Genomic DNA, 17154 nt, shown 5'->3' on the forward strand with positions numbered 1-17154 from the left:
CCCCCGAGCTTTTGCAGGCGCGGGACTCCCCTGCGAAGAAAGGTTTGCAACGCTTGGGACTTTGCAGTTCAGAGGAAAGGTGAGTGAAGAGGCGACACGGGGGAAGTTTGCAGAATCACGCGTCGTGGCGCGGGGAAAGTGGGTGCAAGGCGCAGCACAGTTTCCCTGCCCTCTTCTTCCTAACACGAGAGAGATCCGCGGGTCAAGCAAGGAGACTCTTAGAATCATAGAATCATAGAATCATAGAATCATAGAGTTGGAAGAGACCACAAGGGCCACCGAGTCCAACCCCCTGCCAAGCAGGAAACACCATCAGAGCACTCCTGACATATGGTTGTCAAGCCTCTGCTTAAAGACCTCCAAAGTAGGAGACTCCACCACACTCCTTGGCAGCAAATTCCACTGTCAAACAGCTCTTACTGTCAGGAAGTTCTTCCTAATGTTTAGGTGGAATCTTCTTTCTTGTAGTTTGGATCCATTGCTCCGTGTCCGCTTCTCAGGAGCAGCAGAAAACAACCTTTCTCCCTCCTCTATGTGACATCCTTTTATATATTTGAACATGGCTATCATATCACCCCTTAACCTCCTCTTCTCCAGGCTAAACATGCCCAGCTCCCTTAGCCGTTCCTCATAAGGCATCGTTTCCAGGCCTTTGACCATTTTGGTTGCCCTCCTCTGGACACGTTCCAGTTTGTCAGTGTCCTTCTTGAACTGTGGTGCCCAGAACTGGACACAGTACTCCAGGTGAGGTCTGACCAGAGCAGAATACAGTGGCACTATTACTTCCCTTGATCTAGATGCTATACTCCTATTGATGCAGCCCAGAATTGCATTGGCTTTTTTAGCTGCCGCGTCACACTGTTGGCTCATGTCAAGCTTGTGGTCAACCAAGACTCCTAGATCCTTTTCACATGTACTGCTCTCAAGCCAGGTGTCCCCCATCTTGTATTTGTGCCTCTCATTTTTTTTGCCCAAGTGCAATACTTTACATTTCTCCCTGTTAAAATTCATCTTGTTTGTTTTGGCCCAGTTCTCTAATTTGTCAAGGTCGTTTTGAAGTGTGATCCTGTCCTCTGGGGTGTTAGCCACCCCTCCCAGTTTGGTGTCATCTGCAAATTTGATCAGGACGCCCTTGAGTCCATCATCCAAGTCGTTGATAAAGATGTTGAATAAGACCGGGCCCAAGACAGAACCCTGTGGCACCCCACTAGTCACTCTTCTCCAGGATGAAGAGGAACCATTGATGAGCACCCTTTGGGTTCGGTCAGTCAGCCAGTTACAAATCCACTGAGTGGTAGCATAGTCAAGACCACATTTTACCAGCTTCTTTACAAGAATATCATGGGGCACCTTGTCAAATGCCTTGCTGAAATCAAGGTAGGCTTAATCTCAGGGTCGTGGGTTGGAGCCCCGTGTCGGGCAAAAGATTCCTGCGTTGCAGGGGGTTGGACTAGATGACCCGTGAGGTCCCTTCCAATTCCATGATTCGTGGACCAGCAACGAAGCTGGATGTTGGGAGATAATAATAATAATAATAATAATAATAATAATAATAATAATAATAATAGATTATTATTATTATTATTATTATTATTATTATTATTATTATTATTTACAGATAGGTAGCCGTGTTGGTCTGCCATAGTCAAAATAAAAAAATTCCTTCCAGTAGCACCTTAAAGACCAACTAACTTAGTTGGTCTTTAAGGTGCTACTGGAAGGAATTTTTTTATTTTAATAATAATTTATTTATACTCCACCCATCTGGGTGGGCTTCCCCAGCCACTCTGGGCGGCTTCCAACAAAATAATAAAATACAGTACAGTCATACCACTTGTTATGTTTGCTTCAGGTTAAATCTTTTCAGGTTGCGTCCCGCGGAGACCCAGAAGTACCGGAAAAGGGTTACTTCCGGGTTTCGCCGCTTGTGCATGCGCAGACGCTCAAAATGGTGTCAAATACGTATGCGCAGAAGCGGTGAATCGCGACCTGCAGACGCGGGTTGCGTTCTGCTCATGTTGTGAACGGGGCTCCGGAACGGATCCTGTTTGCAACCAGAGGTACCAGTGTAATGCATCAAACTTTAAAAGCTTCCCTAAACAGGGCTGCCTTCAGATGTCTTCTAAAAGTCTGGTAGTTGTTTTTCTCTTTGACATCTGGTGGGAGGGCGTTCCACAGGGCGGGTGCTACCACCGAGAAGGCCCTCTGCCTGGTTCCCTGTAACTTGGCTTCTCGCAGTGAGGGAACTGCTAGAAGGCCCTCGGTGCTCGACTTCAGTGTCCGGCCAGGACGATGGGGGTGGAGATGCTCCTTCACGTATACTGGACCGAGGCCATTTAGGGCTTTAAAGGCCAGCACCAACACTTTGAATTGTGCTCGGAAACGTACTGGGAGCCAGATGGAGGACAGATAAAAATATAAAGGACTGTTTCACACAGTGCGTGGTTTTAACTGTGGAACTCGCGTCCACAGGAGGTGAAAATGGCCAGGCCACCAGTCCTGGTGGCCTTTAGAAGAGGATTGGAGAGATACGTGGAGGAGAGGCCTAGCAATGGCTGCCAACCGTGATGATACTCATGCTTCCTGATTCCGGCTGCTGGAAACCTCAGGAGGAGAGATAGCATGTCCTGCTCATGGGATTCCCTTTGGGGAATCCGGCTGACAGCTGTGACACAGGATGCTAGGCAAAATGGGCCATTGGATTGATCTACAAGGCTCTTCTTAGGACCCCTTGCCAGAGCCCCTCTTTCCCCAGGGAAAGGGGTTTGCATGGGGGACCCCCAGAACAGGAAAAGCTGGAAATGCCAGACTGATCAGGTATGGCCAAATTTGTGGGAGGGGCCCCAGCTTCCAGAGGCCCCAAAGAGTAGCTCAGAACAATGTTCCCACTTCCACGCGTCTCTAGCGTTTGGGATTTGAACTTTGGTTGCGTTTCTAAAATATGATGGGGTGTGGGGAGCGGGGTTATTGGTTTGTTCCTGTATTTTGTGGTTTATGCTGTGTATTTTCACGCTGCGAACTGCCCCGAGATCTGCGGATGAAGGGGCAAAATTATGCAAATTTAAATATAAATAAATAACCGCATCGTTCCCAAAAGTAGACCCCTTAGTTCTTCTCTCTGTTTTCACTCGCCCAAAAACTCCTCCGTAAAGAAAGGTCTTATCAATTTCCTCTTGGTTGGAGCCAGGTCAATAGCTGGAGGCTGGAAAAAGTTTTTTTTTTTGGGGGGGTGGCTTTAATTGCTAATTGATACTGTCATACCTCGAGTTACAGCCGCTTCAGGTTGCGTATTTTCGGGTTATGCACCTGCCGAAACCCAGAAGTACCGGAATGGGTTTCTTATGGGTTTTGGCGGTCACACATGCGCAGAAGAGCTAAATCATGCTTTGCTCATGCGCAAAAGTGGATCCCAACCTGCGTGGGCGCAGACGCGCCACTGCGGGTTGTGAACGCTGTGAGTTGCGAACATGCATCCCGCACGGATCACGTTTGCAACCCAAGCATCCACTATATTAGCATGTTCTGCTTCTCACTGTCATGCAAAAAATAAAATACAGTGGTACCTCGGGTTGCAGACGCTTCAAGTTACAGACTCCGCTAACCCAGAAATAGTACCTCAGGTTAAGAACTTTTCTTCAGGGTGGGAACAGAAATCGTGCAGCGGCGGTGCAGCGGGAGCAGGAGGCCCAATTAGCTAAAGTGGTGCTTCAGGTTAAGAACAGTTTCAGGCTAAGAACGGACCTCCAGAACAAATTAAGTTCTTAACCAGAGGTACCACTGTAATGCACAGTATGTGGAAAGCAGGGGGCCACATCACATCTGCTCAATTCGCGGCCTCCCAATTACCGACACTGGATTTTGGGAGGATCCGTATTATATAGTTGCTTTATTTATTGTTTCTTTGACTTCAACGGACATAGGGAGCTGCCTTATAACTTTGGTCCATCTAGCTCAGTATGTTTACACTTCTGCTGCTTTTTTTGGACTACAACTCCCATCATCCCTAGCTAGCAGGACCAGTGGTCAGGGATGATGGGAATTGTAGTCCAAAAACAGCCGGAGACCCAAGTTTGGGAAACCCTGGTTACGCTAAGAACTCATCTCCAGACTTGCCTTCCCCCTGGGGAAACCTAATCTTTACCGCTGAATCGGAGCCGATGTCAATCATGATGGATATTTGTTGTTCCGATTTACCACTAAAGAGCAGGTTTTCCTGGGGAAAGCGGAAGGGCAAGGGCAAAGCCACTGGGATGGATGCATAGGAATCGTGGGACAAACTGAAAACCATTCAGGGGGGATCTAATAATAATAATAATAATAATAATAATAATAATAATAATAATAATAATAAATTATTTATTTATACCCCGCCCTCCCCAGCCAAGACCGGGCTCAGGGTGGCTAACACCAAATATAAAAACGATTGAAATACAGCTTAAAAAAACAAGATTAAAATACAACATTAAAATGCAGCCTCATTTCAGCTTCATTTTAGGCAAGGGGGTCTTCTTGGGAATGTAGTCAAGAATTCAATCCGACGCTGTGCCACTGAGCTATGGATCCTTTGTTTCCAACCATATACTTTAACAAGGACACAGGGGAGATCTGGGAAGGCTTGTTTTTGATGTCCTTTACTGCAATTTGCAAAATCGAATTACTACTACTACTACTACTAATTTATTTATAACCCACCCATCTGGCTGAGTTTCCCCAGCCACTCTGGGCGGCTTCCAATCAAGTGTTAAAAAAAATACAGCATTAAATATTAAAAACTTCCCTAAACAGGGCTGCCTTCAGATGTCTTTTAAAGATAGGATAGCTACTTATTTCCTTCACATCTGAAGGGAGGGCATTCCACAGGGCGGGTGCCACTACTGAGAAGGCCCTCTGTCTGGTTCCCTGTAACTTCACTTCTCGCAATGAGGGAACCACCAGAAGGCCCTCAGCGCTGAATCTCAGTGTCCGGGCAGAATGATGGGGGTGGAGACGCTCCTTCAGGTATACAGGACTGAGTCCGTTTAGGGCTTTAAAGGTCAGCACCAACACTTTGAATTGTGCTCGGAAACGTACTGGGAGCCAATGCAGATCTCTCAGGACCGGTGTTATGTGGTCCCAGCAGCCACTCCCAGCCACAAGTCTAGCTGCTGCATTCTGGATCAGTTGTAGTTTCTGGGTTACCTTCAAAGGTAGCCCCACGTAGAGTGCATTGCAGTAGTCCAAGCAGGAGATAAACAGAGCATGCACCACTGGCTAGACAGTCTGCGGGCAGGTAGGGTCTCAGCCTGCGTACCAGGTGGAGTTGGTAGACAGCTGCCCTGGACACAGAATTAAGCTGTACCTCCATGGACAGCTGTGAGTCCAAAATGACTCCTAGGCTGCGCACCTGGTCCTTCAGGGGCACAGTTACCCCATTCAGGACCAGGGAATCCCCCACACCCGCCTGCCCCCTGTCCCCCAAAAACAGTACTTCTGTCTTGTCAGGATACAACCTCAATCTGTTAGCTGCCATCCATCCTCCAACTGCCTCCAGGCACTCACACAGGACCTTCACTGGTTCTGATTTGAAAGAGAGGTAGAGCTGGGTGTCATCCGCATACTGATGAACACCCAGCCCAAACCCCCTGATGATCTCTCCCAGCGGCTCCGTATAGATATATTTTTTAAAAAACCCAGAAACAACAGCAGCACAGATAAGGGTGCCTGCTGGATAGATCAGTTGGTTAGAGCCTGGCGCTGACAACACCAGGGTGGCGGGTTTGATCCCCATATGAGAAAGCTGCATCTTTTTGCATTGCAGGGGGTTGGAGCACATGTGAGCAGGGTGGGTGGGATCTCTCAGGAGTCACATAACATTCTGAGAGATCCCACCCACCCTGCTCACAACTTCTTTGAACTATTGCCTTCGGGCAGAAGATATAGGACAATGAAAACACGAACCACACGCCTTTTGAATAGTTTCTATCCAAGAGCTCTGATTGCACTAAATGATGATCTCAGGGCCAGTTGCAAGGTTTAGCAAGTAGGGAGAGGAAGGAATGAGATAGGTTTTAGGTTATGTTATGCCTTTAATAGGTCATGCTATATTCTGGACTATGTATGTTTTATAGATTATGTCCAAATAGGATGAGAGCTCGGAGATACGTGCAAATGTATATGTGTACCCGGTCTTTGGGTGGGTGTTTGATTTTCGTTGCTGTGCATACTGTGTATACACGGACAATGACAATAAATTTATCTATCTATCTATCTATCTATCTATCTATCTATCTATCTATGATCCTCAGGGAACCCTTGCCATTCTGTGATTCTATGCATTTAACAAAAGAAACTAACTTCTGTGCACTCTCTTCCCTTGCAAAAACTGGCGGGGGCGGGCAGAGAGGGAAGGGAGGGGCGAGGCTGGCGCCTTCTGCCACTCAGTCCTCCAAATGGCAAAAAACGAGTCGAGCCGTGCTTCCTAGAGAGGCAGGAAGTTGGGATTTTTTAAAAAAAATATATATTATTTTTTATATAAAAAAAGGAGGAGGAGGAGGACAGGCAGGCCTCGAAGGGGGAAGAGGGCACCCCCATTTCCCTTGCATATTCCGGGAAGAGAAACAGTCCTGGAGAGTCGGGAGGACAAAGAGGTGCAAAATCTTGGGGGGGGGGCAGGTTATCTTGCTGCGGGTGGGGATCTGCTTTCGGGTGCGGGGGCGTCGAGGAGAGGAAGAGATCCGCCCTGCCCGCTTCCTCCTCCCCGGGAATCCGCAGGCAGCCAGGCAGGCCGGATCCGCGGCGTCGATCCCTTTGCAAAAGCGCACCTGGCCGGGTTGCAAAAGCGCCTTTGCAAGCTTGCAGGTCGAAACAAGGGAACGTGCAGCGGGGGCTGTTTTATTTTATTTTGGGCGGGGGCGGGGAAGCTCTTGGTGCAGAGGAAGCAGCTTTGCGGTGGGTGGGGTTGTGCACAGTGCGTGCGTGTGTGTGTGTGTGTGTGTTGCTGTGCTGGTTTTGCCAGCTGCGGAGAGGCAGACGCCTATGGGCTCCTAGGGAGAGGAAGGAGGTTGCTAAAAAGGCGGGGGAGGTTCGGATAGGATAGGCAGCTGGGGGAGGAAGGCGGCGGCGCCAGATTCCTCAAAGGGTAAGGAAGAGGGGAGATTGGGGGGGGGGGCAAGACTTTTGCTTTCAGGAGGCTCCTTAGGGGTGCGGGAGACTCGCTTCCTAAAACCCGGGGCTGCTGCAGCTGTTGACAGCCCTGGGCAAAATGGACCCACGGTCTATAAAGCAGTTTCCTTTTTTTCCTAGGAAACAGCCTTTCAGGAGGTGGGCAGGTTTGCAGGTTGCGGGGAAGGGCAGGGCTGGTTCTGTTTGCACCCCAAAGAGAGGAGGAGAGGGTGGGGGGAGGTGCCTTCCGGGTCCCCCCCCCCCCAAAGAGCTGAAAAAGTGCCTGGTCTGTTTCCCTCTGCCTGGATTTGAAACTAGCTCTTCCAAGCGGAGGCTGGAGGAAGTAGATAAAGAGCATTGGGAAGGACTTTTCTGACAGCAAGAACTGCTCCAGCCATAGCTGTCGACTTTCAGATTTGAAAATAAGGGATCAGCAGCCTCACCTGTCCCGGGGACAGTCTAGCAATCCGGAATAGCAGCGGGGAAACGGTGCTGGAATAAGGGAATTTCCCGCCCCCAAAAAGGGGAGGTTGACAGCTATGGCTCCAGCATTTCCCCTTACCCTTCTCCAACATCAAACCTCCCTCCAGAAGTTGTGGACTCTGCCACACTGGAGGTTTTTAAGCAGAGGTTGGATAGCTGTCTGCCTGGGATTATTTAGCTGGGATACTTGCATGGCAGGGGGCTACGCCATAGCTGTCAACGTTTCCCTTTTTTTAAGGGAAATTCCCCTATTCCGAATAGGATTCCTCACAAGAAAAGGGAAAAGTTGACAGCTATGGGTTGGGCTAGAGCATGGGTTGGCAAACTAAGGCCTGGGGGCCGGATCCTGCCCAATCAACTTCTAAATCCGGTCCACGCACGGTCTGGGAATCAGCGTGTTTTTACATGAGTAGAATGTGTGCTTTTATTTAAAATGCATCTCTGGGTTATTTGTGGGGCACAGGAATTCATTCATTCCCCCCCCTATATAGTCCGGCCCCCAACAAGGTCTGAGGGACAGTGGACCGGCCCCCTGCTGAAAAAGTTTGCTGACCCCTGGGCTAGATGGCCCTTGGTTTCCCTTCCAACTGTGCGATTCAGTGATCTATGAAAGCCTCCTCCGCAGTTGGATTTGCTGGAGGGAAGGGGCGTTTTTTCTAGGTGTCAACTATGATATTTGTTTGGGGTGGGGGATCAAAGCCGCAGGGTGGACCTTGGCTTATTCTTGCAGGATTGGCCCAGCAGAGGGGTGCTGAGTTTCTTTCTCTGCTGGTGCTGCCAGCCTCTCCTTTGGGCATAGCCATGTTTGCAGGAGGGCCTCTTAAATGTGTGTGTCCCTGCTTTGGGAATAGATCTGTCTGTGATCTGGGCCCATTTATGGACGTGTGAAGGAAAAGGTACTGGTGGAGGGAGAGGGTCAGACCACAGGCCTGGGTGAAACAATTCCATTTTATTTTTTTAAAACAGAATTGCTGTGTAAAAGCCTCTAAGCAGTTTTCATGAATTATCCACTTGAACCAGGATGGAACCAGACGGTTGGCACTTAAAATAAAAAGGTGGTTTTCAAACAGGTGGTAAAGGGGGCGGGGGAGAGTCAAGAGGAGCTGTGGTGGGTCTGGTTCTGAACAAATCTTCCTCCTGGGATGAGTAAGGTAAAATAGCTTAAAAATGAAATTCAGGTGTCAGAGAACTAGTTTCAGACCAGGAGTAGGATCTAGGAGACATTGACTTAGCTGAGATCATGAGAAATGAGGGTTTACATGACTTCATAGATATGGTTTTTATTCTTTGAACTGCCCTGAGACCCACAGGTATAGGGTGGTATATAAATTCAATTATTATTATTATTATTATTAATCACAAAGCCTAAAAGCTTGGCAGTATAGAGACTGGATCTAAAATTGTTTTGAACCTATAAAAGACATGTATTAAGCACAAGAAGATGTCTTCTCTTTTGAGTCCCACCTTCAGAGTTTTGAAATATCTAACCTGTAAGTTTCCAGGATCCCTGGAACAGGATCCCTGGTGGGATCTGGCCAGTAGCTCCTCTCGTCTGGCATCCTCTTCTCTCAGTGGCCGATCAGATGCCTGTGGGAAACCTGCAAGTAGGACGCCTTCCTATGAGCATTCTCTTTCCCCTCCTGCAGCTCCCAGCAAATGCTATTCAGAACATTACTGCCTTCCATGAAGGGGGCAGACCATAGCCATCTACTTTTATCTGCTTTAACCTCCATGAATTGATCTAATTCTCTTTTAAAGATGTCCAAGTTGGTACCCATCTCTGCCTCCTGGGGGAGTATATTCCATACTTTTAAATGTGCGCTGTGAGAAGGCTGTTTGCTGATTTATTTATTTATTTGGTTTTTCAGATTAAAATTTTAAAGTCACACATCCAACATAGAAACTCCTGGGCTTCCTTCCTCCCTTTTGTGGGTCCTGTTGTTAGTCCTTTCCTCCTGCATTTTTTTTTTTTAACAATCCAAATCTTTTACCCCTCCATTGTGTCCAAAATTCACCATTAAACTACGAGTGTTATTCCAAACCTGGTAACGGTTTTAACTGTTTACAATGGTTTTTAAGATAAGATTATAAATTTTCCCCATTCCTTGTTAACATTTTGGTCTTCCTGATTTCTGATTCTTCCGGTCATTTTAGCCATTTCGGCATAATCCATCAATTTGATCTGCCATTCTTCTCTGGTAAGGAATTTATCTTCCTTCCATCTCTGGGCCAATCACATCCACCCAGCCGTGGTCGCAAACATAGTCTTTTCTACTCCCTTGGGATTTTGGCACCTAAAAGGGAGGCTTTGGAGTTTTATAGAAAAGGTTATTTTAAACATCTTTTCAACTCAGTGTATATCATTTCCCAAAATTCTTTTATTGCCTTACACTTCCACCACATATGATAAAAGGTGCCTTCTTTTTCCTTGCATTTCTAGGTGTTTGGCAATTCCACCCCCACCGCACTAACCAGTAAAATGCCTCCATCTACATCCATCTGCTGAGAGTCCAGTTGCCATGCCTGCTTGTGGTTTGGGGAACTGCAGGTTTCTAATGAGCCGCAGCCCCTTCCAAACTGCTATTTGAATTGGGAGAATTGTGCACGTTGACGAATGCTGTACATTTTTCCCTCCTCTTCCTCCAGGGTCTGGCGACCTTCAGGGAGGTGGCTGTGTGCTTCACGGTGGGGGAATGGGCTATGATGGATCCCGGCCAAAGAGCTCTGCAGCGGGAAGTCATGGAGAGGAATTATGAGACGGTGGCCTCTCTAGGTAAGGGCACCGTTTTCCCTCTTGACCCATTGATGGCGAAGGTACGAATTTACTATTGTTCCATTCGTCCCCCGTGCTCTCTTTTCGGTTATCATCTCAGCTTGCAGAATCTGAGTGACCCCTCTAAACTGGTGGTGCTATTGATTCATGCCCGATGGGTCCTAGATAACATAACAATACTCTGTGATTTAATCCTAGTGTGATTTTGTTGGCATCCGTCTGTCTTGAGACAGTCCGTGCCTGACCGGTGCTGCTGGGACCATACAGGCCTCTTCAATTCAGGTGGTGAAGAATTATAACCCTTCGTAACCTTCAGAAGGCTCGATCTGGAATGGCTGAGTGCGAACCAAACTAACTAGTCTTGTCTGTTTCCTTGGTAGAACCAAACTTCACTTCCTGTTGGGGAGGAGGAGAATATCCATTTATCCAGGATCCCAAAAACAGGGAGACATCAGCAGGTAGATACTTAGCTGTGTAATAATCATCCAGGAGAGATTGTCCCATCAGGCTGCGTGTTCTCCAAGTGGATTTCTTTAAAAGGGGTTTAAGAGCAAAGTTCTCAATGGCGGCTACCGTTCATTTATTAAATTTCAATCCCATCCTTTCTCCCAGGGTGCCATGATGGCTATACACTGTCTTTGGAACCAAGGGAGCAAAAGTTACAGAGGGGTGATGAGGAAGCTGGGCTGTAGGCCGTTGGTCTAATCCAGCAGGGCTCTTTGGATAAAGGAGAAGGGATAGTCTCCAGGCTGAAGTTTCCCCTCCATCTGCTGAGATATTCCCAAAATTAAACTAGCTAGATTGGCTTCCACAGTGCCACGGATGGATAGGGAGCACCTGTTAGAAGTGTTGGGTGGACCAACAAGCCTGTCTCTTTATTTTAAAGAAATTTCCAAGCCGCACTTCATCTCCTGGCTGCAAGGACGAGATCCACTTGGACGGGGCTCTAATGAAGGGGAGAGGTCTGCAGGTACGGATTTCGAAAACAGGAGATATCTTGGGAACAAAACCGTGGTTCCATATCTGTGGCTAAGTTGGATGGTGTTCTTGAAGCTACCAGCATGAGTTTGATCAAACTGCGGGAGGCAGTGGAGGACAGAAGTGCCTGGCGTGCTCTGATCCATGGGGTCACGAAGAGTCGGACACGACTAAACGACTAAACAACAACAAGTTCAAAGGTTGCAGTGAAATGCAAAGCCAGCTGTTAGTTAACCAGTGAGGAATTCCCCATATACAGTGGTACCTCGGGTTACACACACTTCAGGTTACGGGTGTTTCAGGTTACAGACTCCGCTAACCCAGAAATAGTACCTCGGGTTAAGAACTTTGCTTCAGGATGAGAACAGAAATCACGCAGCAGCGGCGCGGCAGCAGCAGGAGCCCCCATTAGCTAAAGTGGTGCTTCAGGTTAAGAACAGTTTTAGGTTAAGAACGGACCTCCAGAACGAATTAAGTTCTTAACCCGAGGTACCACTGTAGTTTAGAGCAGGCGTAGGCAAACTCGGCCCTCCAGATGTTTTGGGACTACAAATCCCATCATCCCTGACCACTGGTCCTGTTAGCTAGAGATCATGGGAGTTGTAGTCCCAAAACATCTGGTGAGCCCAGTTTGCCTATGCCTGGTTTAGAGCAACATTGTAAATCTGCACAGTGTTTGTCTTGGACCGCCCTTGCCCTGGGGGCAAGGCCGTAGCTCAATGGTAAAGCATGAAGATTTGCATGAAGATGTTCCTTGGATTAATCCCTATAATCTTCAAGTAGAGCTGGGAAGGGTATTTATCTGAAACCCTTCAGAGCAGCTGCCAGTCGGGGTAGGCAGTATAGTCATACCTTGTGTTGCTTTCCACTCTTGTTATGGACTTTCAACTTATGAACGCAGCAAACCTGGAAGTGTTTACTTCCGGGTTCGCTGCCCGTGCATGCAGAGAAGTGATCTGCACGCACGCACAGAAGCGCTCGATCGCGCTGCGCACATGTGCAGAAGAGGCAGTCTAGTTGTGGACTTGTTCTTTTTAACTTCTTTATTTCTTTTTAATTGCCTGGTTTTATGTACAATTGTAGGGACATGGGTAGCACTGTGGGTTAAACCACAGAGCCTAGGGCTTGCCGATCAGAAGGTTGGTGGTTTGAATCCCTGCGACGGGGTGAGCTCCCATTGTTCGGTCCCTGCTCCTCCCAACATAGCAGTTCAAAAGCACGTCAAAGTGCAAGTAGATAAATAGGTACCGCTCCAGCAGGAAAGTAAACGGCGTTTCCTTGCGCTGCTTTGGTTTGCCAGAAGCGGCTTAGTCATGCTGGCCACATGACCCGGAAGCTGTACGCTGGCTCCCTCGGCCAGTAAAGCGAGATGAGCACCACAACCCCAGAGTCGTCTGCGACTGGACCTAACGGTCAGGGGTCCCTTTACCTTTGTACAATTGTAAACCGCTCTGATGTTTTATATGAATATCAAGTGATCCAATTTTTTTACCCCATGTCATCCTGTTTTCTTAATATTTTGTACACTTGTTGAATGATCAAAACTAAGTTTAAATCTGAAATTTATTTATTTTTTATCTCATCCCATTTTTGAGTTATGAGGGTTTGAAATTTGACCTTGCCGGACTGCACAAAAACCCAAGTATCAGTATACCACTCCTGCAGTGCAGAAGGGGTCGAGGGCAGGCAGATTAGTGACATCAAGTGATCTTCGGATCAGAAAGGAATTGAAGTGGTTGTCTGAGACTGTAGCATGTAAGGAAAGCAGCCTTGATTTTAGCAGGGGAAAAGAAGAGAAAGAGGGGAAATTGCAGAGATGCCAAAAAATCTTAAGCAACATCTAATTGGACTTGATCAATGATGAGATCCTTTGCTTTTCAAATCTGTTTCCCTTCCCCTTCCCACCCCCAGCAGACGCCGGGCAGGCCAATGAAATTTACAGGGAACAACAGATGGCAGCAACTATCAAGTGCGAAGCAGAAAAAGAGATGTGTGGGGAAAGTGAGGGGCCAAAAACGCCGGAAAGAAACCTGCCAAAGCACGGGATGAAGAAACCCTCTACTTCTCAGGGTTTGCATCAAAGAACGCACAGTGGGGAGAAATCCTTTAAATGCATGCAGTGTGGAAAGGGGTTTAGAGTGAGCAGCAGCCTTGCTTTGCACGAAAGGACACACACCGGCAAGAAGCCCTTTAAATGCATGGAATGCGGGAAGACCTTCAGTCAAAGCGGCAACCTTACTGCTCATCGGAGAACTCACACAGGGGAGAAGCCGTTCAAGTGCATGGAGTGCGGGATGTGCTTTAGCCAGTGCGGTAACCTTGCCTCTCATCAAAGAACTCACACAGGGGAGAAACCGTTCAAATGCCTGGAGTGTGGGAAGAACTTCAGGCGGAGTCATCACCTTACCAAACACCGAAGAACCCACACGGGGGAGAAGCCGTTCAAGTGCATGGAGTGCGGGAAGAGCTTCAGCGTGCGCAGCAGCCTTACAGTACATCAAAGAACCCACACGGGAGAGAAACCATTTAAATGCATGGAGAGCGAAAAAGCTTCAGCCAGAGTAGTGGCCTTACTGGCCATCTAAGAATCCACACAGGAGAGAAAGCATTTATTTACGCTTATTCTTCTTAGTATTATTATTACTACTGCCACTGTTGATTTATTAATCGCTTTCTAAACCACCGTCTCAAGGCAATTTACACATAAGATAATGGCAAACAGTTAAAAACCCCAAAAAAACCCCAAATACATTTAAAACAAGACTAAAACCTTTACCAACTGGACAGTCGTGGCAAGGACCCCATTTATCCAGCTGGCAAAACTCTATTGGAGCAAAAATATCTTCAGCTGTTTCCAGAAAGTGCAGACTGTGGGTGCCTGTCATATCTCAACGGGAATGCTATTCCACAGGACGTGGGCAGCCACACTAAAAGCCCATCTCTGAGTTATTGCAGAGCAGGCTTCTGAGATTTTTGGGACTCGACAGGAGAAACTCCTGCAGACCACAGCAATATCTGCCGGGTGTGTAAGGGATAAGGCGGTCTATTGAGTAACCTGGTCCCGAATTGTATAGGGTCTTATATGTTAGTACCAACACCTTGAAGTTGGCTGCATCCTCTGAACCAACCCCAAGAATAGCTTCAGCTGCACCACCGCCCTTAATGTACACCAAAGAACTCACAAAGGGGTGGAACCATTTTAAATGTATTTAGTGTGGGGGAAAGCTTCAGTGTGAGTTGTACTGTAAGTGACTGCCTTTACAGTACACCAAAGAAGGCACACAGGGGAGAAGCCATTTTAAGTGCACGGAGTGTGGAAAAAGTCTTGGAGTTGCAACCTTCCTTCCCATGAAAGAATCCACAATTGGATTTCACGTCGGGATTGAAATTGCCTAGAATATGAAAAGAGCTTCACATCAAAGAGCCTGCAAAGGACAAATGATGTAAATGCCTGGAGCGTGGCAAAAGCTCCTCTTGGACGTAACGGGGTTTCTTCTGCAAGGTTGGGGGAGGGGCTTTGTTTTCTTTGTTTCTTTGTTAGATTTCTTACCCACCTTTCACCATAAGCTCCCAGGCAGGGTTACAGAAAATAAAAACAAAACAATAATTACAACAATAAAACAGACCAATATAAAATAAAAGTTTTCAACTATCAAACATGAAAAGTGTAAAAAAACAACACACCACCTTATATATAAATCAATTAAAACCAATTCCATGTTTTAAGAAGAAATAGACCTTTGGGGGAAAGCAATGCTTTTAAATGGTTTTCATCGCTGTTTTTAATTGGGTCACTTACTGAATTGCTTTTAAATATCCATATAGTGTGCTTTTTGTTGTATCTGTTTCAATTTCCGCTGTGAGACGCCTTGGGTCCTGCACTGGGAGAAAGGCGAGATGTAAATAAAATAAATAAATATATATTAAAAAGAGTTTTAACAGTTGCAATACAGGGGCGGGCTGGGAATAAAAATCTCCAATTTAAAAGGTTTGTTTACGATGGAAAGTGTTTGGTAGATGCCGGGAAGGCAACAGAGACAGTACCGGTCTAATAGGTCGAATGGAAGGGCCACCACACAAAAGGCCCTTGTGTATCTGTGGCAGCTTCCTGCATGATTGAGAGCCTTGCAGATTGCTTCCCCCACCCCATTCCATTAGCTGGTCCTGAAATTTCTCTCTAGTCACCGTCCTCTGTTGCAAACACTCTGCAGCATTCAAGACAAATTTTGTGGCAAAGAAGCAGTGGGACTTACAAAATTGCTGCTCAGTTGAAGGTTTTTGCCACACTCCCCCATAAGGACTTGTTGGATTGCACGTTGAGACGTTAAAGGAAGACACGACACAAAGAGAAGGGAAATCCAGGGGGGGAAACAGTGACAGACTCGGATAACAAGAACTGTGTGTGGCCTAACAATGGACCTGTAGGCAGACGGGTAAAAATTAAAATGGGAGAAGTATGACAGCAGAGATACATACACACAGATAATCCCCTTTGCAGGTAAGACTAATAGTTCTGTCTCAGAAGAAGAAACTTTATTTGCATCAGCCACTAGCCATAGCAATAAAATAAGATAAAATGTACTGAAGATAGAGGTAAAAGCTTAACTATAGAAAATACATTTTGGTTTTTTTAAAAAAATGATATTTATTAATGTTTCACAAATAATAAAAACAAATTCCAACATTTAAGCTACAAAAACAAGACAAATAAAAAATACATAGTAGAAAAACAGTTGATAGAAGAAAGAATAAAGAATAAGAACGCAGAGAAAAGCCAAAAATCAAAACTAAAAATAGATTAATATTTTCAAATCTTATATTTTCTTCACTAGTTTCTTGACTCCTCACACCTCCCATTTTGTATTCCAGTTCAAATATTAGATTCAGCAAATCCTTACCCTCTTAACCTTTATCCTTACTCCATATGTTAACCTATTATTATAAATATCCGTTTCCAATTATCAATCCCTATTTACATTTTCTTAAGCATCTCTTTGCCAGTACCACTTATTTTCAATCAAACGTCATTTCAACATTCCTTAATATAGAAAATACATTTTGGGGGTTTATGTCAATAATCAAATAATAGATCTTATTCTAATTGCTCCTGCTAAAATCCTTGCAGTTTTTGCTGTCACTTGATCATCTTGATCTGCTAAAAGAAAGAACACAGTAGCAATGGTTGAGCAATCCAGCACGGACAATAGTAGAGGCATAATAACCTCACTCCTCAAATCTTTATAAAGTGCAAGCCACTGACTCAATACTTCCATCTCCACAGATACATAACCGTTTTTCCAGCAGAATTTTTTGCAGTTGACCCTCAAGTACAGCTGAAGGCTGTATGTTTAATCTTGCGAAAGTGAAAGAGCACCTGTATTTTAGAACTGTTAACTTTTGCAAATGGGGTTCCAGAGTGCCATAATGACGTATCTCATGTGCAGATTAATCTGCTATCATGATGGGACTCACCCAAGCTGGCCATATATGATGGACAAACGTTTTAAACCCAAGACTTCTACTCTCTGTAGGACGCGTCGGGTTGTGTGTAACAAAGGTACTAGGAGAAGCCAAGTAGCTGCTCTCAAGATTTCAGTAAATCCTGTTTGCCAGAGGTTGTGGAACAGCAATCCTTTCAACTCGGGGAAGATGGTCTTTTCAGTTTACACATGTTTCACCCACAACAAGGTTCTAGCACATACCACTTCTAGAAAACGAGATGGTGAAGCGACTGCTGCAAAACATTTTCCTTAAAAGTTTGGTATCACAGGTAATCCTTT

At 46.2% G+C, this 17154-nt stretch overlaps 1 protein-coding gene across 1 annotated transcript; it reads left to right on the top strand.

Moving 5' to 3' along the window:
* The first annotated feature begins 9 nt into the window (after positions 1 to 9).
* LOC309527424 (uncharacterized protein) lies at positions 10 to 15306 on the top strand. Its single transcript, XM_082214279.1, has 5 exons — positions 10 to 79; positions 10270 to 10396; positions 10777 to 10854; positions 11283 to 11366; positions 13286 to 15306. Exons 2-5 carry the CDS (start codon positions 10324 to 10326, stop codon positions 13957 to 13959), a joined length of 909 nt encoding a protein of 302 aa, XP_082070405.1. The 5' UTR covers positions 10 to 79; positions 10270 to 10323; the 3' UTR covers positions 13960 to 15306.
* Positions 15307 to 17154: the final 1848 nt, after the last annotated feature.

The sequence above is a fragment of the Podarcis vaucheri genome (genome assembly GCF_965113315.1).
Source record: "Podarcis vaucheri genome assembly, chromosome: 2".
Taxonomy (NCBI): domain Eukaryota; kingdom Metazoa; phylum Chordata; class Lepidosauria; order Squamata; family Lacertidae; genus Podarcis; species Podarcis vaucheri.

Excerpts from the sequence above, each read along its gene's own strand:
- LOC309527424 (XM_082214279.1), top strand. The coding sequence starts at position 10,324 with ATGATGGATCCCGGCCAAAGAGCTCTGCAGCGGGAAGTCATGGAGAGG. Across the intron at positions 10,397-10,776 it reads TGAGACGGTGGCCTCTCTAG|AACCAAACTTCACTTCCTGT; the intron begins GTAAGGGCACCG and ends TTTCCTTGGTAG. Across the intron at positions 11,367-13,285 it reads TGAAGGGGAGAGGTCTGCAG|CAGACGCCGGGCAGGCCAAT; the intron begins GTACGGATTTCG and ends TCCCACCCCCAG.